The sequence below is a fragment of the Centroberyx gerrardi genome, chromosome 16 (assembly GCF_048128805.1).
Source record: "Centroberyx gerrardi isolate f3 chromosome 16, fCenGer3.hap1.cur.20231027, whole genome shotgun sequence".
NCBI classification, from domain to species: domain Eukaryota; kingdom Metazoa; phylum Chordata; class Actinopteri; order Beryciformes; family Berycidae; genus Centroberyx; species Centroberyx gerrardi.
In genome coordinates this window covers 15,215,521-15,242,296 of record NC_136012.1, presented here as the reverse complement: position 1 = coordinate 15,242,296, position 26,776 = coordinate 15,215,521, and the positions used below count along the sequence as shown (strand labels likewise).

Genomic DNA, 26,776 nt, shown 5'->3' with positions numbered 1-26,776 from the left:
AGCTTTACGTGGAAACAACCTACTATATTTTGTTACTGTAGTGGGCTCGGTTACCGCGGGGTGTAATTCTGTTTTTGTGACCTCGCTTAGGAACAGTAGCAGTTACTGTACCTAATGTGTGTTATGTCTAACCAGGATAGAGCCTTTCTATTGTCATTTGATCATTCTTGGATTCTGTTTTACACCATACCATAGTTTAGTATGATCTACACAAACGCATACTCATGACTCATGAAGAAGTTAGTCTTTTCCAAACGATATAAACTCAGTTGGAGGCAGAGACACTAAATCTGCCTGTGTGCTCAGAACAGTTCAGCTGGGACATTGGCAAACTCAACATACACTGTACATTGTGACTTGATATAGGGGCTGGATGGTTGCTCAATACCAGAAGGACTTTTAGCAACCAGAATATGAGAGCAGAGTTATTTAAAGATAGCATGTGTTTACATTCAAGGCTATAGGCTACTTGAGCCTATTGGGCTACCGGTTGGAAAAGGAAATGTCCAGCTTTGCTAAAAGAGTAATGTGTCACTCAATGCGTTAATTGTGCTTCATGAATAAGATATTAATGAAGTTCTGGTCCTCAATTCTGATTGGCTGAATCACGTTTGAAGCCGCATAACAGTCTGATTTCAATATTAATGCACCAACCAAAAATTTCGATTCATACCGGTAGTTATTTGTCTTTTAGCAACCACTTTGTTTAGCTACTGTTCAAGAATGATATTGCTTGTTTGAAGAATAACATTTAACTATTTTGTATTATTGTTATTATTAGTATTATTACTATTATTATTAGTTCTAGGCTACTATTAGGCGTATCGCTGTAATTGTGATTTTAATGGCTTATGGCTAAAATATCTTTTCATCAGACCCTGCCTTGCCTCACCTCTGATCATACCCCAGTCTTCTCCTCTCTCCGTGCGTAATGCAGGAGGTACGGAGAAGGAGGCGTTGCTAGAATGAAAGAGATTTGCGCCCCGCGGTCTGCAAGCATCTCATTCAGAAGAGCAGCGGCTCATCGCCATGTCAAACCGACGGCGTTCCACCAGTTGATGTGATATAGGCCGCTCAGTCTTTGCACATTTATGTCTCAGTTTACTAAATGCAGTTTGTAGCCGCTCGTTTTAGAATGCGTCCAGTTGCGCGTCCTCCTGCCCGCCTTGATGTGTGGTCTGATGCTGTTCAGTCTTCTCTGTGTCTGTGTCTGATAGTTTTCCTCCAGTGTGTAGCTTCTACTGTATCTGACGGCGGTGTTTACAGTGGTGAGTGCCTTTATTACCCAGAGCAATAACTGAAATTGCATTTTGGTTTTTTTCATGCCTTGGAACAGATCACGATTGCATTGCGTTTGAATGTGTTCTCAGTTTTAAATGCATTGTCTACTACACTTGAATTATTGAGCGTGCATAATGTGAATTTCCGATTTTTAAATGTTTTTGTTTTTTTAAGCAGACTATATGCATGTCGCCCATACTTATATAGACACTGAGATTGTTATATGCTCCATTTGTGTTTTAATATATTTATCATGGACTCTATTAACCACGTAATGAACAGCACAACTCAATAGGTCAGTCAGCAGGCATAGTGTATAGGATATAGACTACTGCCAGCATGCTAATATGACATATTTATCATCAGGGGGAAATAAGCAGAGTTTCCTGAGGAGCAGCCTGGAGCATGTAGAGAGTTATGAGATTACCTATCCCATATGGCTGCATCCTGACAGACACAGGAGGTCCGCCAACAAAGAGGTGAGCTCTCTCTCTCTCTCTCTCTCTCTCTCTCTCTCTCTCTCTCTCTCTCTCTCTCTCTCTCTCTCTCTCCACTTGGATAGTAAAGCAATATGACAAAAAACACATTTCAGTCTTGATTTAACAGTCGCTGCCAGATGAACAGTCTATATTGTCTTCTCCTTCCTTAAGCGTCCCTCAGAGACAGAGGTTGTGATCACAGCAGAGGGCCAGGAGCTGAGGCTACGCCTGGAGAGGAACGAGTGAGTGACCTACAGTAGAATAAAGTAGAGTTCAGCACAGTACAGTAGGCTATTTCATACAAAGTTTTGGGGTTGTGATATATTAGGCAATTTTCCAGGCAATGTAGAGGAGCAGCACTCCCAGCAACAGGTACCAAAATCAAACGGTTGTCTGTATCAAAAGTGTTCCCATGTGATTAAAGCAACAATGCTGAGGCAACTCTTTGGGCATAATTATCAACACTGCTCTGTGTATTACTGCCTTTAGCCCTCCACAAGAGGTCTAAGCCCATTAGTTTGACCAGATGTTGGCTGTCACACAGTTACACAGAGTAGGTCAGCGTCCCTGAAGGGAGGAAAGGAGGGAGATGGTTTTGGACGACAGAGGGGTGACACCCGATCTGCCTGCCTTGGGCAAACAGGAAGTAAGGTTGTACCTCTGCACTCAACTTCCTGCAATCTGATGGGGCAGATCCTGTCTGGTGACAATGGGATGGTGATAGGAAGGGAGAAGGAGCATCCAGCCTGTATAATGGATAGTGTGATAGCTGAGTGGAGGGATTGGAGCTGTGGAGATGTAAGTGGAAACAATGGAGGTTTGGATTTATCACCCCGAGGTTTGAGACAGTGCACAAGTGGGATGGGAACCTTTTATGAGTCTTGGAAATGAAGCCCATTTTGAGGGAAGTAGCACTGCCACCAAATGTATGTTCCCTCTGTCATTCATTCACTCACAGGCACATACATTAACAGACCATGACTCCGCTGTGTCTGACTGACCGTTCCCCGAGGGACTTACCCCCCACTCTCCCTCCACAGCAGGTGGTCACACTGTTAGATTACCCTCTGGACGAGTGATTATCATCAGTCACACATATGTATTTGTGTGTGTGTGTGTTTGAGAGAGAGAAAGAGAGAGAGAGACAGATTAAAAGACAGAGTTTATGGGGTATGAGGTAGAGTGTTTTTAGATTCTTCAAAATGAGATAAAAGAGGTGGTGTTTGATTGCGGTTTGCTAGAAGAAAGAGGAACCCCAATAGACAAAAAAGTGAATTTTGAAATCGCCTTAGTGCAAGTGTTCAACTGTTTTCCTGGAACAGAAAGGGTGTAACGTTTCTTCACTGATTGCAATCACTTGTGTCACAATTAGAGCTTATGGGAATGTATTTGTGTTCTAATGACAGCACATTTGCCTAGATAGATGCAATGTTGCAATTGAATAAAAGAGTCATTTAGGAAGCATTCAATATGTTTGACAAAATAAATAAACAACATAAAATAATCATTTTAATAATGAAGCACAAACAATAAAATGATAAATGAGTTTTCTATTAAAGCTGTAAGAAACACATATCCATCCCATAGCCTTAGTATCGATCCATCAATGCAACATTAATGCACTGTATCTGAGAGCTAGGGCATATTGATATGGAAATATCATGTAAATACTGTATACTGTTCAGTGTGATTTTGCATTTTATTCAGAGTTAAGCCTCAAAGAAACCTTGATAAGAGCATGCACTCATGGTTTTATTTATCAGGATATATTGGTCAAAATAATGCCACAGTTCAGCAGTATTGGAAGAAAGAGCTTGTTGTTTCTCCTTTGATGAACCATTATTTAGTCTGCGTCTTACTCCCAGCCCCCCACTTCACCTCGCCACCCGCGTGTGTTTCCCCTCTCTCCAAGCCTACACAGCTGACCCCATACTGGGTCGCTGTGTTTTGATTTGTCCCCTCCCCGGCTCTGTGTCCATAGGTCAGGGTGAGGAAGAGAGCAGTTTATGATAATGAGTGGAGATCAGTGTCTAAGTCTGGAGAGAAGCCAGAGAAAATGCCATCAGCAGCCTGGTCCTGGTCCTGTGCCTGGGACTGTTCCTCCATGTCCTCATTGCCCCCGTCACAGGCAGCGGATAAGTGAATCTATTGCGCTGTGAGGGGAGAAAGCAAATTGGGCGTGAGATGGTCCTCATCTCGGCTTGTCTTTCTCTTTATGCCCTCCAGTGTTCTCCGTCTCATTTTTTTCACTCTCTCCCTCTTAATTTCAGTCCATCTCCTCTGCTCTTCACCGTGAGTCACTTAATCAAACTATGGAGAAAGACACAGCTGTGAATCTTTGTGGGCATCAGTACTCCTAGTGGCCGGAGTCCAGACTCAATCCATTTATGTCCTCCCTCCTCATACTCATCTACGTGCATGTGTGAGTGAATGTATTTCTTTGTGTCAGTGTGTGTGTGTGTGTCTCTCTGTCTATCTGTCTGTATGTCTGCATAAGCTTTTATCTTAATGAAAGGCAGTGGCGCACCCAGAGAGCGGTGATTTGGTTAAGAGCCAGGCAGAGCTGTGCGCTGACTCAGAGAGCAGAGGAAGAGACAGAGGGAGGGATGTAGAAACAGCGAGAGGGAGAGAGAGAGAGAGAGAGAGAGGAGGAAAGTGAATGATGGGCCAGAGGAGAAGGGTTGAGGTGAGAAAAGTCATGGAGAGAAGGAAGGAGAGACAGTTGGGGTCAGTGTGTGTTTGTGTTATGTGTGTCTGGTTCAGATGGTGGATGGCTCTGCGTTCTTCTGTTCAATGCCCTGCCTGCTCACCCTAAAGTGCACAAATCCTGAATCCAGCACTCCTTTGGGAACTGTTCACATCATTGTTCTGGTGTGCATCTCTCCTCTCCTCTCCTCTCCTCTCCTCTCCTCTCCTCTCCTCTCCTCTCCCCTCCTCTCCTCTCATATGTCTTCCACTGTCCGGTATTAAAAATGAGTACCTCATTCTCTCTCATTTCTCTCTCCCTCTCACCTCATCTATAATTCCCCGGGGCTCTAGTGCAAACATACATCTCCCACACGTTCTCTGCAGTCAGGGCAGGAGACCGCGGCCACACGCAGACAGATGACACACACACACACACACTTCTACACACAGAGCAAACCCAAAAGAACACAAACAAACCTAAAGGCACGGTCCCGCGTTCAAGCAGGCCATGATGGATAGCAGGTCTAGGGAGCAGAGAGCGAGGGAGATGTATTTGCTTGCCCCCGTTTCCCTTTGGTCTATGTTTAGTCTTGTGTTACGATGCTGTCTGCTTGGATGTCTTTATCTAGGCCTCTGTGTTAGACTGTCTGTTAGGGAAACACACTCACACACAGGCCTTCACACAAAAGTACATGGAACGTTGGCCTCCCTGTGCAATAAAGGCCTCTTCATCATCCGTTGCTGAGTGGTGTTCTGACTTGCGTCACCCTTCTCCCTCCACCACCCCTCCTCCCTCCCGTGCCCGGTGATGTCATCCGATACCATGAGAGAATGCGACCCACTGACCCTGATGCATTAGCCCCCCCCCCCCAATCCACTTCTCTTCTCTCCCCCCTTCCCTATCTCCCCAGTACATTAGCATTAGTCCTACACCCCCACCCCCCCGCCATCCCAGCCCCACCCCCTTTCCTCCTGCGGAGACTGAACCAAGCCTTTGTCTCAGCCTCACTGCCATACAGTCCTGATTCAGCCTCCTCAATCACAGCATCTGTCCGGACCCTGGACTACATCCAAACTCCTGAGAATCCTCCCTACATCACATGGAGATTTTTTGCTGTCTTGATTTGCGAGCCCTCTCAGCACTTACCAGAAGACACAAGAGGATTTAGGTTAAGGGGTTTGGGGTATTGCATGGGTTATGGTGCAGGCATAAGACTTGCCATTGAAATCCCACCTAGAGTTAGGCCTCCTATTGCTTGACCAACTGAAATTGAATTCAAGATTTTTTGCAAGTCATGGATGGGTTTAGACATTAGCATTCTGTCATGTTTTGTTTATGTCTAAACTCGGCTTTGCTCCACTTTTACCGACCGTCATTATTTGATTAGATTAGAGATTAGACTTTATTGCATTGTAACAAGTACAACGAAATTCCATTTAGCAGCAGTCCGTTAAAGCAGCTATTATAAATATGCAATAAATAAGTAATAAACGTGTATGATAAAAAAAACAACAAGATTTTAACGTAGGGCCACATCATAAATTCATACCAAAACCCAACTTGTCCTTCATGGTTCAGTCTCATATTTAGCCGAATTGTCCTACATTCAGCAGAACTCTTAGGAGGTCTTACGTAATAGTAGTTTTGTTAATGGCATGTTGTGTCTATGTGTCACATAGTGGCAGGTTATATAGCCATCAATCAACTAGGGTACATGCTCCATTATCCCTGAGGACTGGTAACTCTGCACACTTCAGGTCAGCACCGCAGCTTCTGACTGGCATGTGAGAATGAGTGAGAGAAGGGGGAGAGAGAAAGAGTCGTTACGTCTTTCTTCATGTAAGAAGTGATCGCCCTTCCCATGGAACGACTGTGGGACCGCAGCACTGTAAGGCTCAGTCAGTCATCAGCCATTCTGCCACTTTATTCCGCCTGTCAGGGGGACTGAGGGAGAGAAAGAGGAGGGATACAAGGATGTTAAAGATGGAGAGGGAGTGATGGGAAAATGTGGGGAGTTAGGAAAGAAAGAAAACTAAAGGACAGAAGTAAAAAAAAAAAGGGGAGCAGGGTTGGAAGGTCTTGATAGATCGCATGGCAGCACAGTATAGGGGTTACCCAGTTTAGTGAGACGCCACCCGGATGCACTGCCACTTAGTGATCATTTATAGGTCGTCTGTTACACTTCTTGAGGCTGTGTGTGTGTGCATGTATACACAGACGCATGTCCATCTTGGAGGAGGGTTACATCCCCCCCCCCCCCTCAACCCAGGAGTGGTAATCTGCTGAGGGATGAAGCAACCGTTTTCTCTCTGTGACTTGCTTTGTGACTGATTGCATCAACAGGCTGCCATTGTCTCAACAGGCTAGACTCCTTCAGGGCATCTGATGGGGGGGATTCCCCATCTTCCCTCCATTTATCTTCATCGTCCTAATTTTAATTTCACTCTATCTTTTGTTCATTTCATCCTAAGAAGTTTGAAAAGGGAATACGAGTAACTTTAAGATGTGTTGCCCTGAAGTAACACCACCACCTGACTGAGATGGATCAATAATAAATGAACAGATATAATGAATACTGAACAGGGACTGATAGATGAGGAAAATCTTAGATCTGTATCAGTTGTTTGTTTGAGACTTCCACTGTTCAGCATCAATAGACAGGCTTCTCTACGGTTTGTTTCCCCCTGTTGCACTGTGCTACAGCTACAATCTATTTGATGGATCTTGTGGGAGGAAGGATGAGAGGAGAGTCAGAGAGTGAGATAGAGAGAGAGAGAGAGAAATACCAGCTGTGAGGCAGGCGTAGTTTATGAATGAAAACAGGAAGAATGGATTGAGACAGACTTGGAAGAAGAAAGACAGGAAAACAAGCATCTTTAGAAGATGTAAATATTAGGCCAGTAGCTTGACATATAGCTGTTTGAGAGAAAGAGCCTGAGTCCAAGGACACACACACACACACACACAGGGAGAGTAAGAGGGACAGGGATGTTATGTCTTACCAATGTACTGTTAATTGTTCTCTCCATATGTGAATGTTCGCCAGAGCTGTAAGTCTTCTCTGTGCTGCACATATCTCTTAGTTTACTAATGGAGAAATTCCAGGGATAGAGGAAAAGAAAATCTCCTCCATGGTCATAGGAGTGCTCGGTAAATAATAGCCCTGTCAAACATACACAGAACCCCGGACACACCAATAAACTCCAACTCGCACGATAAGGATGTGACCATCCACTACCTTGGCTGCACTGTCCATGAGGTTAAAACGGGGTCATCTAGTTGAATTTGGCAATATGGAGTCTTGAGGCGGAATAACACTGTTCTGCATTATGTCCTGTTTTTCTTCTCATCTCTGAGAAGATCTTTGTCTCAATCTTTGAAGCACTCTCGTTTTGTACAGTGGCTCTGTCAGAATGAATGTTTTATGAGCTGTGGGCTGCTGGAGAGAGTCTCTCTTTTCTATTTGCAGCCTCTATATATCTTCCACCATTACTCCACCATCCTGTTACTGGTCCAATACATTTAATGTCGTAACACCACATATTCTCTTGCAAATTGTCATTGAGTTTGTATCGTCTTTCTTTCCCGTAGGCAGCTATTGGCCCCTGGATATCAGGAGATATGGTACACTCCCAGTGGGGCCCGGCGGTCCTCCTCTCCTGCCAACACTGTGAGTCTATGGGACAAGGGGATTTGTAAATGATCATGGAATGGAGAAAACCATCGATTTGTTTGATCAAATCCAATAGCATGAGGATAGCAGACGGTAAATTAAACCAAGCACATACAATGCTATGATTCCTGCTCACATTATAAAGTGCACATGGTCAGCTACAGAACAGCACCCCTGGGTGGCAGCTGGTAGGGATTCAGTGTCTTCCTCAAGGGATCCTCTGGTTGAAGGGAAGTCTCTTGTTTTTTGTCTTCCAGGGACACTGTTTCTACCATGGGGAGGTTCTGGGTGTGGAAGGATCCAGCGTTGCTCTCAGCACATGCTCAGGACTCAGGTAAGAAAGAGTCCATCAGATGTTGTCACAGCCCACCGGGGTCTGTGATCAAAGCATGGTTGGATAGATAAGGTGATGGTTAAGGGTTCTGTATAGTATGTAGGCCAGTCCAGTATGTTAGTAGGTCAGTGGCTCCAGTGGCGGTTCATTGAGTACAGCACAGCGTGGAGATCCAGTGTTTTCTCCTGGTGAGGTTCCAGTGCAGCTGATATTTCCTGCTAGAGAGACTCAGAGAGGACACAGACAGCGGAGGAGCAGGCAAGCACTGAAATCGTAGCTGTGTGTGTGTGTGTGTAGCTGTGTGTGTGTGTGTGTATTCATTGCTCCACATCTGGAGGATGAGTGAATGAATACATCCTCCTACTAATGCACATTCTCTGGAGAAATGCACACACAGCACAGAGTGTGTGCGCATTACACACACACGCGCGCGCGCTCATAACCTCAGGGGATTTCATCAGGGAGAGGCACAATACTGGAGACATGTGGGCGTGCGACCTCTCCAGATGCTTTCTACAGCTGCTTGGCTGTGTGTGTGTGTGTGTGTGTGTATGTGCCCGTGCTTATGAATGCATTCGTGAGGAAGCCAGAGAATTGTGTATTGCTCTGACTCCGCCAGCTGATCATTTATAAACACCAGTAAACCGCCTGAGACGCGTGTCCCGCTGCTCCACCCATCCATAACGCCGCCACATCCAGATTTATATACTCGCTGTTGAGCTCGTCCTGTAATGTAGATGTCCAGATTTGACACGCAGCCATATGGTTTTTCACGTTTCAGTTTGACAATGTAATCAATCTTTGGTGGTGGGAAATGATATTCGATCTGACATTTTGTTATATTGTGATTTGAAAGGACGGTGATCTTTTGACAATGATATATGCAATGGAAACAGTGTTTTCCACAGAATACCACAATGTGTATATAGGAAATAAATGAAGTCAAGACTTCGAGCAGCAACGATTTCCTCTAGCTCCATGTCTCGGTGTGTTTCCGTGGAACCACTAGGAGTGCCTTTGTTTCCCCAGGGGACTGATATCTCTGAACGCCAGCGTCAGCTACCTGATAGAGCCGCTTCCTGTTTCCACGGATACACAGCAGCACGCTGTGTTCAGAGCTGAGAGCCTCCATCTACCCGGGGGTAGCTGCCTGCATCACCATGGTAACGAGGAGCGTGAGGAGGGGCTTAATAACTTCATCCACGGAATGATGACGCCGCACAGCGTGAGGGTGAGTTCAGACAGAAGGATGAACAGAGGGTTTGTCTGCACACCCTCAACTTGAAATCCTTTCCTAGTTTTTCACAAAGCACGACAGTATTTTCACCACCTCTTCAGATCCATATGAAACTATTATTTACTATTATTTTCTCTGCTTACAGGAACGAAGGGACCTGAGCCAGAATATGAAGTATGTAGAGTTGCTACTGGTGGCAGATCATGCTGAGGTGAGGACGCTGTTGTGGAATTAGCTGTATTTGAGCCCTTATTTAACCAGGCAAGAACATCTTCTTATTATAACGACGACGTGGGGAGTAGATGATGTGGTCAGCGGTTAGGGTGAATCATGATGTCACTCTCTGTATCTGCTCATATCCTAACAATATTTTTACCTGTAAACGGATTTGGAGTGGATGTGACCTCAATAGAGTGGGTGTGACTTCCGACAGAGATGTGTGAAATGAGTGTAAATATGAAAAAAAGACATCTGTAATTCATTGTAATTACTATATTAGGCATAAAACAAAATTCTATGATTAAGAAAGAAACAAACTAGGATCCTCACCAACGCCCTTAACTGGGGGACACTTTGAACTGCTTTGAACTGCATTTTTTTCTACCTTATACAATTCATAGTAATTCAAGTAAACCACAAAAGGGGCAGATCACACCCATCAGTCTATTTAGGCCTAATTTGATGGGCCTGTTTTTCTTTTAATGTCCCCTTTGACGTTTTGAGAGGATGTAGGAAATTTGTTTGTGTGTGTAACTGCTTGCATGTATATGTCATTTCCAGTTTGAGAAGCATGGGCGTGATCTCGAAAAGACAAAGATGAAGTTACTGGAGGCAGCCAACTTTGTTGACAAGGTAACGCAAAGTGTGAAAACCACAAACAGACACTTAACGTCTATCACTCCTATATTTATCTTTGTGTCACCTTATGACTCTCTGACTCAGTGTCTGTCTGTTGCTGTTCCTGTGCCTGTCCCCTTCATGTGTCTCTATCCCAGTACTACAAGGCGCTGAGCATCCGTGTGGCGGTGATTGGTCTGGAAGTGTGGTCGGACCAGGACATGATCAGCGTTTCTGACAACCCATACAGCACCCTGGGAGCATTCCTGGCCTGGAGACGCAAACAGCTGCACACGCTGCCCAACGACAACGCTCAGCTCATCACGTCAGTGTCTCTCTCTCCTTTCATCTCCCACTAGGATCCCCATTTATCATTCTTTGATCCCCCTCCACCCCATCCCTAATTGTAGCGCTCTTTATCTCGTTCTGAGCCCCCCCCCCCCCCCCCCCTCACCCTTTGTCCCGAGGAGTAGATCTCTCAAACGATTTTAACTTCAGTGAGGGAGACGATACCGATACCAATCGCATTCCAGTGGGCCGTTGTCCAGCTGGAACTAACCAGCAGTGGCCTTTGTGTCTCCAGGGGGAAGTCGTTCCAGGGCACCACCATCGGTTTGGCACCTCTCAGGGCCATGTGCTCCGAGTACCAGTCTGGGGGAGTGAACACGGTGAGAGAATATCTGTACAAACACTAATCCACTATATGTGCTGTAGATCTGCCGTGAAAGTGCGCTACATTTTCTAAGCTATGTTTTTTTTTGTCTTTTACAAATAAGGAAACATGGGTGAAAGAGTTTGAATGTTTCTTAAGTATAGTATAATCGAATGCCAGCATGTATCCAGTGATGACAGAGTGTCTCCAAAGTGTGTTGAGAAATATGTAGGTGACATAATATCTATATTGATCCACTGTTCCCTGTACATCTTTAAGTCATGTTTAAATCCCGACCCCTGACCCCTGTCTTGAACAGGACCACTCAGAGTCTGCTGTGGGTGTGGCTGCCACCATGGCGCATGAGATGGGCCACAACTTTGGTATGAGTCACGACAGCGCAGGCTGCTGCCAGGCGAGAGCCGACGACGGGGGCTGCATCATGGCCGCTGCTACTGGGTGGGATTCACAAATTAATCAAACCAAACCAATAATGAGCAGGAGAAAAACAGGGGATGTACAAGATTAAATTGGATTTCATGAAGTGCTGTGTGAACCAAATCTTACCTGTTTGTGCTTTTTTCCCCCTGGCCCAGGCACCCGTTTCCACGTGTGTTTAATGCCTGTAACCTGCGGGAGCTGAAGCGCTACCTGAGTTCTGGAGGGGGGAAGTGTCTCTTTAACTTGCCCAATACCAGAGCCATGTATGGGGGACAGCGCTGTGGCAATGGGTACCTGGAGGACGGAGAGGAATGTGACTGTGGAGATGAAGAGGTAAGGGTGTGTGTGTGTGTGTGTGTTAAACATCCCGTTACAATACAAATTCGCCATGTATGCATTTACCAGTCCTCATGACTCATTGTTTTGTGCAGGAGTGTACCAGTCCCTGCTGCAATGCCAACAATTGCACCCTGAAAGCCGGAGCTGAGTGCGCCCATGGGGTCTGCTGTCATAACTGCAAGGTACTAACATTAAAATCTGTTCAGTCACTTTTTTTTCCGTCTGGCAGCAGCTAACCTGTATAAATACACTGTGTGAAGTGGGACATTCATTATGAGAAAGACAGAAATTGGGCATACTCTTCTGCCCTGCTCATAGACGCCCAGAAAAAATATCTTGGATTGTTGGTGCATCTAAACCAAACATCATATCTGGGGCTTTTCACTATATATGGAGTGTCAACAATAAGCACACTTATATAATAATAAATGTAAAACTTAAATAATAATAATATTAATAATACATAAAAATCTACTTAGTGACTTGTTAATGGCTGGGATTAGCATTAGGAAAAAGCTTACAGTCATGGATAAATTATATTCATTCATTTCCATTTCACAATCTATTGTATTTGCAAAATAAGTTAGAATCTGACACTAGTGCACAGTGTTTTCTGACATTGAAACATGAAGTGTTTTGTTCTGACTCTACAATTGCTAACATGGAGTGTGGATTTCCACCCTGCTTTGCACAATCACAATTCGCTTCATGACAGTTACAACAGGTCATGGCTTGTTTTCTTTTTTTCTTTTTTTTAAATCATCTTTTTATTGAAAACAAGGTAGAAGTGACAGACATTTTTTAAAGAATACAATAATAGCAACGCTCATCCCGTCCCCCCATCCCACCAAATCCCTGATAGTGCATCCCAATATGGAAGGAAAAAGAAGAGGGAGTTAGTCTCTGAATGAAGTTTCTAGAAAAAATAAATAAAACGGTTGTGTTGGACTGCGTGTCATCGCATATGTCGTCATTCAACACTTAACACTCATGGATTATTAGGGAGGGATTTTAGTTTGTTGAGATAAGACATCGCTGGGCTCCAGGTGGAGTAGAAGTGGTCTTTGGACCCCCTGAGTGTATGTATTTATTTTTTTTAAGTTTTAAGTGGAGCATAAGATCACTCATCCATAGGGAGGTGTTTGGTGGTTTGGGGGATTTCCAGTGCAACAAGATCCTCCTACGGGCAAGTAGAGTAGTCAAGGCTATAATGTCTTCATGCTTATTAATAATCTGTTGGTCAGTTGGCGCAATGCCAAAGATTGTTGAATAGGCATCAGGTTGTAGATGTAGGTCTAGTGCCTCTGAGAGGGTCTTAAAGACCACTGACCAATAATCAGATAGGGAAGGGCATGACCAAAACATATGTGTCAGGGTCGCTGGAGCGATATGACATCTGCTACAATTCTCATCTACGTTGGACTAAATTCTGGCTCGCCTAGACTTGGAGAGGTGGGTGCAATGCAAGACCTTGAATTGAATTACACCTAGTTAAGCACAGGATGGGCTCCCATTAACGCTCATCAGGGCCTCATTCCAGGATTCATCAGGTATCACGTTCCCTAGTTCCTCCTCCCATTTTGCTTTCATTTTATCGAGGGAAGCATCTCAGAGGGATGATATACTCAAGTAGATTCTTGAGATGAGGCCTTTTAGATTGGAGGGAATTTTGAGGATGTCATCTATAGCAGGTGGTTGTGTTGCATTGGGGAAGTTTGGATCAAGATTTCGTATGAAATGTCGGGCCTGGAGGTATCGAAAATGATTTGATGATTTTTTTGAGAAATATAATTAAAGTTAGAGAAGATACCATCAGTATAGAGATCTTTAAATGTAGAGAGACCAAGCCTTTTCCGTAAGGAGAAGGTATTGTCTATTCTAGCAGGGACAACAAGATGATTGGTGCAGATAGGGGCCAGATTAGAGAAATCTTTTAATCCGAAATGCTGTCGAAATTTGGACCAAATTCGTAGAGTATTAATGACAACAGGGTTACAGGTGTAGTGTGAGGTAGATAGAGGGAGATTTACATTTCACACCAACTTAGCTTTGGTGTCTGGACCCCGTATATTGGCGGCCCAGTGATAATGAAGCAAATTTGCTAGACCCAGTCCCCCCCCCCCCCCCCAGATGAATGATGATATCGAGGGCTTGTTATAGTAGATTTTACAGGAGAGTCAAAACAAATTTTGTTTAAACTTGGATCAGCTGCCGTTACCACATACTAAGCACAATATTTTAACTTTTTGTGTTATCAGATTGAGCATTACTATAAAAACTATACTGCTACAGTATAAGTTGAATTATATTTGTTAACTTTTTTAAAAATGGCAAAAGAGTGAAATACGCCTTTTTGGCACAAACATTGTCCCAATACAGCCATGCAGAATATGGGTGTATGTAGGTAAACAATTGTAAAACACATTAATTTTAATACAAATCTAGCAATTACACTTTCAACTTCAACTTTCAACTTTATTGTCACGTGTATTAAAATACAATGAAATACTTGTGCTCTGGCTCTCTCTGCCTTAACACAAAGGGCACACCATCACAAAACCAACAAAAAAGAGAAAGACACTACAGACCTACATAGACTATGTACACAATGCACTTGTATGTATACATTATATACACAATATACAGTACACGATAACATTACATATTATACAACAACAGTGTGCGGTGCATATGGGTGCATATGGGTGCGTCAGCTGTTCAGCAACCTGACTGCCTGTGGAAAGAAACTGTTACTGAGACGGGTGGTGTGTGATTTGATGCTCTGGTAACGTTTTTTAAATGGAAGGAGCGAGAACAGAACGTGAGCGGGGTGGCGGTCCTAAGAACTAATGTAGATGAGTATGTTTTACCTATTCTCACAGTCTGGGGCCTGCCTGTCAGGAAATCAAATAGCCAATTACAGATAGAGTTGCCCAGACCAAGACCTCTGAGTTTCAACACCAGACCTCTGAGTTTCAACACCCACAACTACTACCCACAATGCTTGTTCAGTGTCAAAAGTGGGGTTTTGCTTGGTGTCAAAAGGGCATAAGTGCAGTTACACCCTTTTGGCAGCAAACAAAACCCTACTTTTACTGTTATGGCTTTCAGTTTTTGTTTAATTAAAACTTATGGGTCATGATTTCAGTTGTGTCCTTTTGGCACTGAAAAGATCTCACTGAGACCTTTCAATTGATATATAATACTCATATTTGCCCAAAATTGCACTTACGCCCCTTTGGCTCCAAGCCCTCGATATAGACTTATCGATGGACTGGAAAAAGGACTTCGGGAGACAGATTGGGAGACATTGAAAAAGGCAGAGGACTCTGGGTAGGATGTTCATCTTAATACAGTTGATCTTTCCTGCCAATGACAAATGAATGGACCTCCATCTCTGAAAATCAGATTTTAAGTTATTGAGGCTTGTTGTTTTCTTTGTTCAAATGAGAGAGGCAGTATATCTCTGCTCTTCGATTGATTCCTCTCCCATCACAAGGAAAGGTTTCCCTTGGGCCCTTATCTGCAATAAATTTACTGTTTTCGTTGCTGGGCATCTATGAGCATGGTGCTGAAGTGGACCCTGAATTTTTGTTCTTCTTTTCCTTGTGTGATCATCTGTTTCCCTACTCTTAGCTCTACACTTCTGTCTTTCTTCCCGTCTCTTCCTATTCTCCAGATGTCAGTTTCTCCTGGTGTTTGCTAAACTGCCCGTCTCCTCTCCATCTCTCCCTGTCAAGCTAAAGAGCCCAGGTGTGCTGTGCCGCTCTCCCTCGGGGCCGTGTGATCTACCAGAGTACTGCGACGGGAAGGCAGAGTCTTGTCCTGCAAACTTCTACTTGGTGGACGGTACATCCTGTGCAGCAGGGCAGGCCTACTGCTACACCGGCATGTGTCTCACCCTGGAGCAGCAGTGTCAGTCACTCTGGGGACGAGGTGAGTAAGCTGGTTGTACATTTTGGTATGATGCTGATTCTCCCAGTCCATAAGTTTTGTTCCAAAATAAGATAGCCACCATTTTGAAAAAATATGACATATCATATATTATCATATATGTATATATATATTTCTACAAATTGAAAGATTTGATTCAAAACAAATCAAGTCAAATCAAAATCTAATTTGGTTCCTAAAGATTTCTTTCTTAATGCTCTTCAAAAATCGTATATGGATATACCCAAAATTTAGATCATCGAATAAATTCCACATTTTATCTTTTAAACATCCTGTTTATGTAGAACTAAAAAAGCTGGATAGATCTAGGGATGAATCCTAAATGTGTGTACCTTGGTCTCATCCTCACTGTCATCCAATAGTCTGTGAGCTATCCAGTTTACTGTAACACTGATCCAGCACTGGGTCAGAGGATTAGGGATTGTTATTGGACGGAGTCCATATTCTGTGCTATTTGTCTGTTCACACTGCGACAGAGCTTCCCTGGAGAGGCTTTGTAGTACCATAGGAACCATACAGAACAGTATGGGATGCCATCTGGCCTCCATCAGGTGGTCGCATAACACTCTGTGGGTATGTGTGCATTTGTGTGTGTGTGTGTGTGTGTGTGTGTGTGTGTGTGTGTGTGTGTGTGCAAGCATGTGTATATGCGTGCACGTGTGCAGCCGTGCTTATGTGTTTCTGTGCATTTTCTGTCCTCCGGCCACAGATGGCCATCCTGCCCCTGACCTGTGTTTTAAACGAGTAAACGAAGCTGGGGACTCCTTTGGGAATTGTGGCAAAGACCTGCTTGGGAAGTACAGGGGCTGCAAGGACAGGTGAAGAGCAAAACACTCAGCAACACCTACAGCACACTCTGGCTCACTCCTCCTTCAGTTCAAAACTTCATTTGGCAGCTTTTTATATGTCAAAAGCTTGATCGAGCTCAGCAGACCGATTACACCTCTTGTATTGTTCCAACCAGGGACGCCAAATGTGGGAAGATCCAGTGTTCGAGTTCAGCCTCCAAGCCCATAGAGGCCAATGCTGTTCCCATAGACACCACAGTTCGCCTGGGCAACAGGAAGATTCTGTGCAGGGGGACACATGTCTACCGGCCCGGCCAGGGGGACGAGGGACAGGGCGACACTCTGGACCCCGGCCTGGTCATGACTGGCACAAAGTGTGGTGATGACTCGGTGAGAATCAGGCAGCGGCATGGAGATCTACTGAATGCACTTTATTTTTTGTGGTCATAATTGAAGACCCCACATTTAGTCTGTTTTGGAGATCTGAGAAGCTCTAGCATGAGACAGACAGCCTCGTACTGCTGTTGTTTTCGTTTTTTCCATATTTCAACTTCAAAACCCACTGGATAACTAAAAAAAATGCATGATGGTTCAAGCTGAAAACAAGGCTGTCTTAGTTCCTGAAAAATTGCCATTTTGGAGATGCAACGATAAGCTAATGATGATGACTTGCTTTCTCTCTAACCCCTCCCTCTTCCGTTCTCTCTCTCTGACTCACTCTCTTTGTCTCTCTCTCTTACTCACACGCCACCTTCTTTCAACAGATTTGCTTTGGAGGAGAGTGCCGCAACGCATCTTTTCTCAGAGCAGACGAGTGCAATGCCAAATGCCACGGGCATGGGGTAGGTTTCCAGGTGTCGGGGGAAGGATGGGTCTGCTGGGAAGAGGGATTTCTTAGGAGTCTTGGGGAAGGTTTGGCTGTCAGCCCACTAACATTATGGAAAGCTGGCAGCCATGGACTCTGTCTTCTTATACTGACCTTGAAGTATCTCTGCAGTCCTAAAACCTCCCTCAGTCTGATACCTGTAGATGAGTCATTGAGGCATAGTGAATATAAATATGAAAATAAATGAATATAAACATATATTTTGTAACGGTAATGTCTAATATGTGATAAATGGCAAACTCCTGTCCTCTCCTCTCACCAGCTGTGCAACAACAACCATAAATGCCACTGTGACTCGGGCTGGGCCCCCCCACTGTGTGACCAGAAGGGGGCAGGAGGGAGTGTGGACAGTGGACCCGTCATCGGCCACAGTGAGACACTTTATCAGCTTGTTAATCAGCTAATATGCTATGTACAGCTATAATGTTTTAGATCTTAAAAGTGTTTAATGATTCTTTGAAAAGACCGTATTATCTTTTTTATATTTTCCCACAGGCAGTCTCCTTCCCGCCTTGCTGCTCCTCCCCCTCGTCCTTTTCGTGGTTTTGGCCGCTGTGGGACTGTGGTGCTGCTACAGGCATAAGTTCCGCCCGCTGAAAACCTCTGCTCCGCCTCCAGCGCCAAAGTATGTCGCTTCTCAACAGCCTATATATACTAATAATCTATGGGTTGGTTAACATCTGTATGCAGCTGATGTTTTTCTGCATTCCAGGTGTCCATTTTGTATGGGTGTATAAATGATGGGTCTATACTTGTGTGTTTTTAACCTTCAGTTCTGCAGGCCCAGCTGAAGCCAAGCCTCTCCATGCTGATGGCCATGCCACTGGTCATGCCAACCCGACATTCCTGCTGAAGAGACAGGACTCAGACCGCCTGGTAAGGAAGCACACTGATACACTACCTAGAACACAACATGGTGACTTATAATTTTTCTTTTTTGAAGTCACTGAGCCTTGTTATGGCTGTGTTCATCCACAGGGCAAGTCCAGTCCTCGGTCCAGACACTCCATTGTGCGTCCGACGGTGAAGCCGCCTCCTATACCCGCCTACGCTGCGGAGCAGAGAGAAATACAGGCTCAGGCCCAGATGCAGCCGCAGGCCTCTGTTCAGACCCAAGGTTCTCCTCAGAGTTACACTCCACCCCATTCCCGTCCTCCGCCTACACCCTCTCACATGACCCAGCAGAGAGGAACCCAAGCCCAGGCTCCTCTGCCACCTTCGGTGCCGCCACCTTTACCCTCCCTGGACTCCAAACCCCACCCATCGCCTTCAGCACCGCCCAAACCCCGACCGGACCCCCCTAACAGACCTCCACCACCTTGTCCTGTCAACAGGCCGTCACCGGTAAGTTGAAATCTGGTATAAAAATAGGAACATATTTTTAACCTGTATCAAACTTAGCATAGATTAGCTCAGTCCCAGGGTTGTTAGCGATTCTGTTTCAGTGAACTGAATGTGAAATGTCTGACTGGTCTTTTTCATGCAACAGAGAAAACCACTGCAGGTTTCCACTGACGCCCTCCAGAGAGAAAAGGCTGCTCTGGCTCCATCTGCTGGACAGAAAAAGCCAAACAGGTAACTCATCTGTTGGGCCGGATGTTGTTATTTAAGCGGTTTATCTAATGTCAATCTACACAAACTCTTTGTTAACTTCGTATTGTTTTGTTTTAGATCCTAAACCAAGAGCTCAGGGAGAAGTTGTGGACCACCACTTACATCACATAATGGCCTGTCTCCAACTGTCTTTTTGAATATTAACCACTGGCTAAAAGAGGGAACATTGCACTGTGGGACATGATGACCAGTTGACACCCTGGATCTGTAGAATTGCAGTCTATGTACTTACAGGCACTGATGTGTGTTTAGGGAAAATGGTAGAGTTAAGGCAAGTCACAGACTATGTTACACGTTCACTGGAGCTAATCCAATGAATATGTTTTTAGTCTAAGATTTAGGCTTAACCAGTGTTTTGTAAATTAGCCCGATGTGTCTGCTTTACCCACTTGAAACAGACATCCTCTATACTTGTGAATTGAAGAACTTTATTGTAACAGACTTGTTGAGTTGTTACATGTGTGTCGGCAGTGTTGAAACACTGTTCCAGGAGTATTTATTCACAAAGCAAAGGAAAATGTTTACAGTGTAGCCTATGTACTAAACATGGTGTTTCTACAAGAGCATGAGCTGTAAGGGGATATCTTATATTAAGAAAACATGCCTGTAAGGTCCTTATGCTTCTTATGTGTGAGTAAATGAGTAAAAGATTTGAACTGGGCTCATAAGAACCCATTGATAGTCCTACATGCATGCTGTAAGTATATGCGTAAGCTTATGATGAGGGATACATGTCTAATATGTAGCAATAACTGTTTTGGAATTTTTTTTTTTCTTTATTTCATGTTTTATATTGTGTGTGAAATTGCACTTTTAACAGCTGTGCTGAATATTTTTAAGGTGACCATCCGGACCTAGATTGTATTACTTCTGTTCTGACACTGACAATCAGTGAGGTAGTTGTCCTCGTCCTGGGCAACATTCCAGATAATTGTGTTTTATGAACATAAATGAGCCTTGGTTTATTTTACATCCAGCTGTTAAATGTCCTTAAAATGGCAACATGATTTTCATTTACAGTCAAACATTGCATTGCGTAAGTAAGTGAATTCAGTTAGCGTGTTTGTCCAAAGATGTTACCGAAACTGTTCAGTGGGAGTTTCCCTCTTGACCAAAATGCCATGCAGAGCTTTGGAATATGTTCTTCTATCTGAGAAGACAATGTTACTCTGACCGAAGGCTTCCCTAACAGTGACTTGAGCAACTTTTGGCATTTTCAAGGTACTGTTAAAAATTGTGAAAATTTGCAATTTGACTGCTTGGGGACCCACCCGGTTTCATGTGACGTATGGAAATATATCAGTTACCATGTTTTACCTTCTTATCAGACCTATGCAAACTCAGATGCAGTATGAAACACTGTGCCTTCAACTGGAATTCAAATAAACAGATGAAAAGAAACTACATTTTAGTTGGTTTGTGTTTGTACAATACACACCATCTTGTTCATACCAGGATTTAAAAACAAATTTTCTGCATCAGTTGTGGAATATAGTGCACTTATAACACCAGAATTAGCATGTTAAATAGTATGTTTACTCACTGAAGGAGAAACACTTTTAAACTGTTACATACAACTTCAATAATCAAAATATTGCCCAAAACCAAACCATAAAAACAGCGACAAATTTGCTGAACAAATTAAAAAAAATGCAGCCCTTACCCAATATGCTCTCAACTTACCTTCCACTAAGCTAAAAAAAAAAAAAATGTACAAGTATCCATACACTGAAATGACATCACTCAATATTCCTCATTAGCAACACCATAATATTTGTTGTGTCGGATCTGTATAGCAATAAGTAGCATTGTGTCGACACCATTAGACCAGGGGTTTTTGTTCAGGCTTTCCACAGCAAAAATTACTCATAATAATGTCTGGTCTAATCCATGGGGACAACATGGCTGACATACATGTTTGTTTTAGTAACTTCAACAGTCTTAGACAAAAGTCCTCACATTGTGCCTATCCAGCCCTCGCTGGCGGCTCCAGAACTGGTTCTTATTATATCTCACTCTCCCATGCCCAGGATAGCAGCAGGCAGATGTATCGGAGGAAGAGATGTCATGAAGACTAATGTACAGCCTGTCTAGCACCAGCTGCTGTTGTAGAACTTATTGTCTAGTCAGTTTTATTTCCCTGATCTAGTTTTTTTTCCTGTCACAAACAGCCGTCCACCTCACCCACAGACTAAGAACTACCTCAGTGAAATCCTCGAAGCCCCCCTCCAGTGACCTCACCAGCGCTTTGAAGTTTTTTGCAAACTATTTATTTATGTACATGGAAAAATAAAAGTTACAACTGATTTTGGCCAACTGAAAATGGCACATGTACATTGTGACCTGATTCCCCTGCTGCAAACCTCATTTTTGTAACACTTTATTTGTATAGTCCAATGTTGATAAACTAATAATGCATCACTTGCCTATTTGATGCATCCCCACAGACTATGTAACCCTAAACCTGACCTTAGTTAGACTAACCCTGACCCCAACCCTAACCCTGACCCCATTTTTAAACCTAAACCCAGTCCTAACATTGCCCCTGAACATAAATAAAAGTCCCCAAGTCAACATTAGGCATGATGTCTCTGGGTCAACACAAAAGTAGGAAATCCGTGCTTGCTAGCTAGCCAAGTCAGTAGACCTTTTAGTTGCACATTATAGTCATTTGATAGGAAGTTGAGTATCAACATTGGACTGTCCAAATAAAGTGTGACCCTCATTTTGACTGTATTGTAGGAAATAATCATACATCACTTTAGGAAGGGGACAATTTGTCAGAAGCCAGAACTTTGAAGGGGGCAGGGGAGAGGCTGCGGGGCGTCTTCTAATGTGAAGGTGCTGGGAAAGCCACAGCACTCCTCAGTATGTGGCCTTTTGAACATTTGTTCAGCTACAATGCAGCTTAACTTCACTCCTCTGAAGAGCTGGCACCCTGTGCATTACCCTGCAACCCTTTGCTTTAAACGACTGATTGTGGATCGATAGAAAAGTAGGGTGAAATGAGGCCCCCTCTTAGTACTGTTGGAGATGCTGAAAGATGCTGCCCTTTAGCTCTCTATATCCTTTACTGAGATGAAAGGCTTAGATTTATTCTAATCAAAAGACCGCTAAATATCAAGTCCAGACCCCCTGAACCAACCTTCCCTCAACACAAAAACAAGCACACACACACACACACACACATCCTGCTTGGTTCTCTGTGGACTGAAGAGAGGGGTGAGCCTCCAAAGCACCAAAGGGAGGGCAGGGTAACGGTTACTCAGAGGGAGACGGGGCATTGGCAGGGAAAGGTTTAGCATGTAGCCTAATTGCAGCCAGCCTCTCCTGCTGAGCATAATTAGTGTTAACTAGCATGTCACTTCCTGTGGAGTGTCATTCATTAGAGATGATGATTGGCTGAGGGATAAAACACAGGGGTGACACCCCCGCCTCCCCTCACGGCAGGAGGGGGCACAGCGAGGAGAGCAGTGAAGAGAGGAGCTCACCTGCTGAAAGCACCCCTGCCTTGAATAATGACCTAATTAAGCCTGAGTTGTTTTTCTCACTTGTGATGTTGAAGATCTCACTACTTTTCTCATCCATTTGCTCTCTATTTTTCTGTACAGTCTGCTCAGATTTTCCTCTTTCAGCCGATCTTTATCCTGAACTCCATTGTTAGGTGTCATTTTAACATTCCTGATCTATTATCACAGTGCAATGATGTACCATTTTTTGTTTCAACACAGCACCGATACAAGTGCTTCTCTTGATATTGACCATGCTATTTTAGAGTAACAGATATTGTAGTAAAAAAAAAAAAAAACACACTATGAACAAATGTGTCTAGCTTTGTAATGCATTTGAGAGAGAAACAAGATATCAGCATCCTCAAGTAAAATTTAATCAGTTGAGAAGAAAGACAAGTGCGCTCCTCAGAGTTTTTGCCTCAAGCAAATAGAAAACTAGAACAATACCTTCAAAGGAGGAAAAGGTGACACTCCATTAATCAAAACCGCCACCTCAAATCTTGTATGCACATTTTTTTTTTTTATCTTACTGTCTGCAGTCTTCACCAATAGCCTACCAAGTATGAGCACTTAAGGCACTCTGGCTGATTGACTGAACTGACTGACTGAACTGTTATGTTTAACTGTTAGTCCTCCACACGACGCCAGAGGGTTGAAGAATGTTGTGAAAATAGTCAACATTAGAAGTATACGATATATATGACTATAGGCTAGGGGCTGTCACTAGCCTATAGGGACTGGTGGTGGGTTATATGGTTAAGTGTTCCTCTGATCGAGGTACTTGCCTCTGGCAGCAAAAGGTCACCATAAATGATTAATGAGAGGAAAAATGTCATCTGGGAGGGGGAGGGAGAGAAGAGAGGTGATGGGTGGACTATGGTTTAACTCTTCTATCCTAAATGTTCCTCCGCTCTCTTTTCATTGCACTTTTCACCAGTCCTTTTTATACAAACCTTCTTATACACTAAACCCCAAAATGTAATGTCACTACAATTTTGAATATAGATCTTTGATTAGACTGAAAATGAGCAGTGTTTAGGGCTCAGTGTTCAGCACAGCTGGGTTGCTGTTACAGCAGACAGTCAAAATCAATCACAGATCAGCTGGGGTATCATTTCCTCTCATCTTGTTTACTCCATGATAACGGCGAGGTTTTGACCTATCATGTTTATTCAGATCAATGATGAGAGAATCCCTTATGAGTCTCCCACAGCGGTGAGTCCACTCAAATGAGGCCGTCTGAGTTCAGAGGAAAGCCCTTTACCTCTAATTAGAGCCCATGGCAATTTTAATGTGTGCCCTTATCATAATGTATTTAATGGCCCAGAGCCAACAGGAGTCCATCCGGTGATGTTTGATTCATGTCATTAGGACTGTGTGTGTGTGTGTGTGTGTGTGTGTGTGTGTGTGTGTGTGTGTGTGTGTGTGTGTGTATCTTTGTGCCTGTGCATGTATATGATTTAATTGAACTAATTACATGTACATAGGAACATAAACTGGTTGGACTAAACACAGATGCAAACAAACTATACTCTTCTTGTGCTTCTATACTCTTCTTCTCATCTATACACTTTTGGACACCACAAAAGATAATTTTACCTCACACCAGCTCCATTTTTAGGATAGTCTTTATTGTAAACATTGTTTGTTGAAGTACATGATGAATACAAAACAATCTCCCTCACAGAAAGAGGAGAGGGAACACAGACTCTTTCACTGTCACATCAAAAACTTCCCATCAAAGATTTTCACTTCCACATATCACTTTATAATATTATGTACAAATGATGATTTTCTCTCTGCAGACAGGTGAAAAACACTTACACTTAAGATGTTGATAACATGTAGCCCCAATTAAGCTGTCACACAAATTTGTGGTGGTCATGAGGTTTTCTTGCAGCACCCCAATCTCAAAGTTTTGAATTGTTTGGTAATCAATCAGTTACTTCAAGAAATCTGTAAGAAATGTTACAGTGTTCATTCACAATATGGCATAATGAGAATAAATATATATTAAATTTACATAGCCATCCACCTTACTGGAAGCTTTTATTTACAGCTGACAGTGAATAAAATGTAGCTCTTCAAACTCCTCATGAAACGATAAAATCAAAGACAATTTTGCAGTCTATATCAAATGCACATAAGGTACTGCTCTATTTTTATTCCACACACCGATTGCACTTCTTACCTTTGAATAATATCACAAACACAGCTGACAGAATACCAATGATTATGTTCTTATGTTGTGATTCTACATTGCAGCTCTCAGCAGTCCAATAAATTGAGGTCAGGCGATGCAGCTGCTGCTGCTGTCTGAGGATTGTATTGAAGACAAATATCATGTTTAAGATCGATTAGAATGCGGCCCTTGTTTGTTACTTCTTCTCTTCCTTGCTCTGGTGCTCCCAAGGCACAGGATCATTTTCATCTGTGAGCGACCCAGTCTCTCTCTCGTGCCAGAACTGCTCCACGTCAGGCAAGACGATCCCATCTTTGAGGCTCACCCCGTCTGCTTCTCTCCCTCCTCCTCCTCCTCCACCTTGCTCTGGCTGGGGCTGGGGCTGGGGCTGGGGCTGGGGCTGGGGCTGAGCCTCTCTGCTGGGACCCTGACTGGGGCTCGAGCAAAGGCCCCGGTCCCCTCTCAGCTGGCCTGAGGTCTCCGGTCTGGGGCACGGCGACTGGAGAGCAGTGGGGTTATGGGGTCCGGGCTTCGGCTTGGGTGGAGGTTGTTTGCGCAGGGTGAGCCGCCTCCACAGCCCCCGGTAGCCCTCTCTGAACTCCTCGGAGAGGGAGAGGACAATGAGCGGGTTCACCAGCGAGAGGGAGAAGGTGAGCAGCTGAGCGGAGAGGGACAGGAGAAGGGGAGGAGAAGAGACGAAAGGCTGAGCTCCCTCGCTCTCTTTCTCCGCCAAATGACGCTCCCACACCCACACCACCCACTGTGGGAGCCAGAGGATGGCCATGGCTACGGTCAGACTGAACAGCATCAAGGTGAGTTTTCTGGATCTGATCTGGGTGCGCAGGTTCTGGGTCTTACTGGAGCGCCGCTGGCACCGGCCGTACGCCTTCCAGAAATACAGCAGCGCAAAACTCAGGGGCGCACAGAAGACCCCCAGGGGGTACGCCTTGACGTACACAGTCATGAAGTCCCGGGCCTCTGGAGGAACCAGCAGCACGCACACCAGCCCACGGCTCTCTCTCTGCAGCGTAGCGAACAGCCAGTGAGGGACGGTGACGGAGCAGGCAGACAGCCAGGTGAAGAACAGCACCACCAGGATGGAGCCCAGACGGATGCTCACCTGCTTGGTGGGGTTGGACACGTAGCGGTAGCAGGCTTTGGCCATGACCGCCACTGTGAAGCTCTTGGCTGCCATGCAGGAGTGGAGGAACCAGTCCGCCGTCTTGCACACCGCCCAGCCCAGAGTCCAGCTGGCCTTGGAGTAGGCGGCTGCTCGGAAAGGCACGGTGAACGCCAGCACCAGGCCGTCAGCGAACATCAGGTTGAAGATGAGGGAGTTGATGAGAGACAGTTTGCCCTTGTGAGCATTGGAGACCAAGATGCCCATTGCAGTGAGATTGCAAGCCAGGCCCAACATACAGACGACTCCCAGAATGGCCGGCACCAGGACCTTCAGCTCCCCGGGGTCCAGGTGCTGGTAAGACCCGCGCTCGTTGAATGACCACCTGTCTATGGAGCTGTTCACCACAGTCGCATTGTTCCCACTTAACTTATCCATCTTATCCAATAAGATGGTGGACTGATGCAAAAAGACCGGCAAAGGTAGCCAGGAGATGTGAAGAGATAAAAGTGATAAAAAAATATATATATGAAGGTAGAAAGATTTCCAGAAATGCAAGTGTGCCAAAGAAAGATATATAAACCAATCTAGAAATATTATCACTCTCAATCTAAACCTCTTATAATAATCGCATCAGAGAACGGATCGATTGGCAATCAATGATCACAGAGGAGCTCCTGTCTGTCTCCGGGTTTATCCTGAGACACAAGGATGCGGGAGTTTGTGCGCTTGGTTATAAAGATGCTGTTTGATTGACA

The 26,776-nt window shown here is 44.3% G+C and overlaps 2 protein-coding genes across 2 annotated transcripts; one reads left to right on the top strand and one right to left on the bottom strand.

Moving 5' to 3' along the window:
* Positions 1-1,135: 1,135 nt before the first annotated feature.
* Positions 1,136-20,586, top strand: adam19b (ADAM metallopeptidase domain 19b). The gene is made up of 23 exons (XM_078289022.1): positions 1,136-1,268; positions 1,648-1,760; positions 1,932-2,002; positions 8,041-8,119; positions 8,380-8,456; positions 9,486-9,687; positions 9,839-9,904; positions 10,474-10,545; positions 10,689-10,855; positions 11,114-11,198; positions 11,502-11,641; positions 11,779-11,956; positions 12,055-12,144; positions 15,703-15,898; positions 16,626-16,734; positions 16,881-17,094; positions 17,469-17,546; positions 17,853-17,961; positions 18,086-18,215; positions 18,364-18,466; positions 18,569-18,934; positions 19,080-19,165; positions 19,262-20,586. Exons 1-23 carry the CDS (start codon positions 1,136-1,138, stop codon positions 19,266-19,268), a joined length of 2,871 nt encoding a protein of 956 aa, XP_078145148.1. The 3' UTR covers positions 19,269-20,586.
* Positions 20,587-25,094: 4,508 nt separating this feature from the next.
* gpr151 (G protein-coupled receptor 151) lies at positions 25,095-26,456 on the bottom strand. The gene has a single exon (XM_071903831.2). The coding sequence runs from the start codon at positions 26,454-26,456 to the stop codon at positions 25,095-25,097; it is 1,362 nt and encodes a 453-aa protein (XP_071759932.2).
* Between the last annotated feature and the right edge of the window lie 320 nt (positions 26,457-26,776).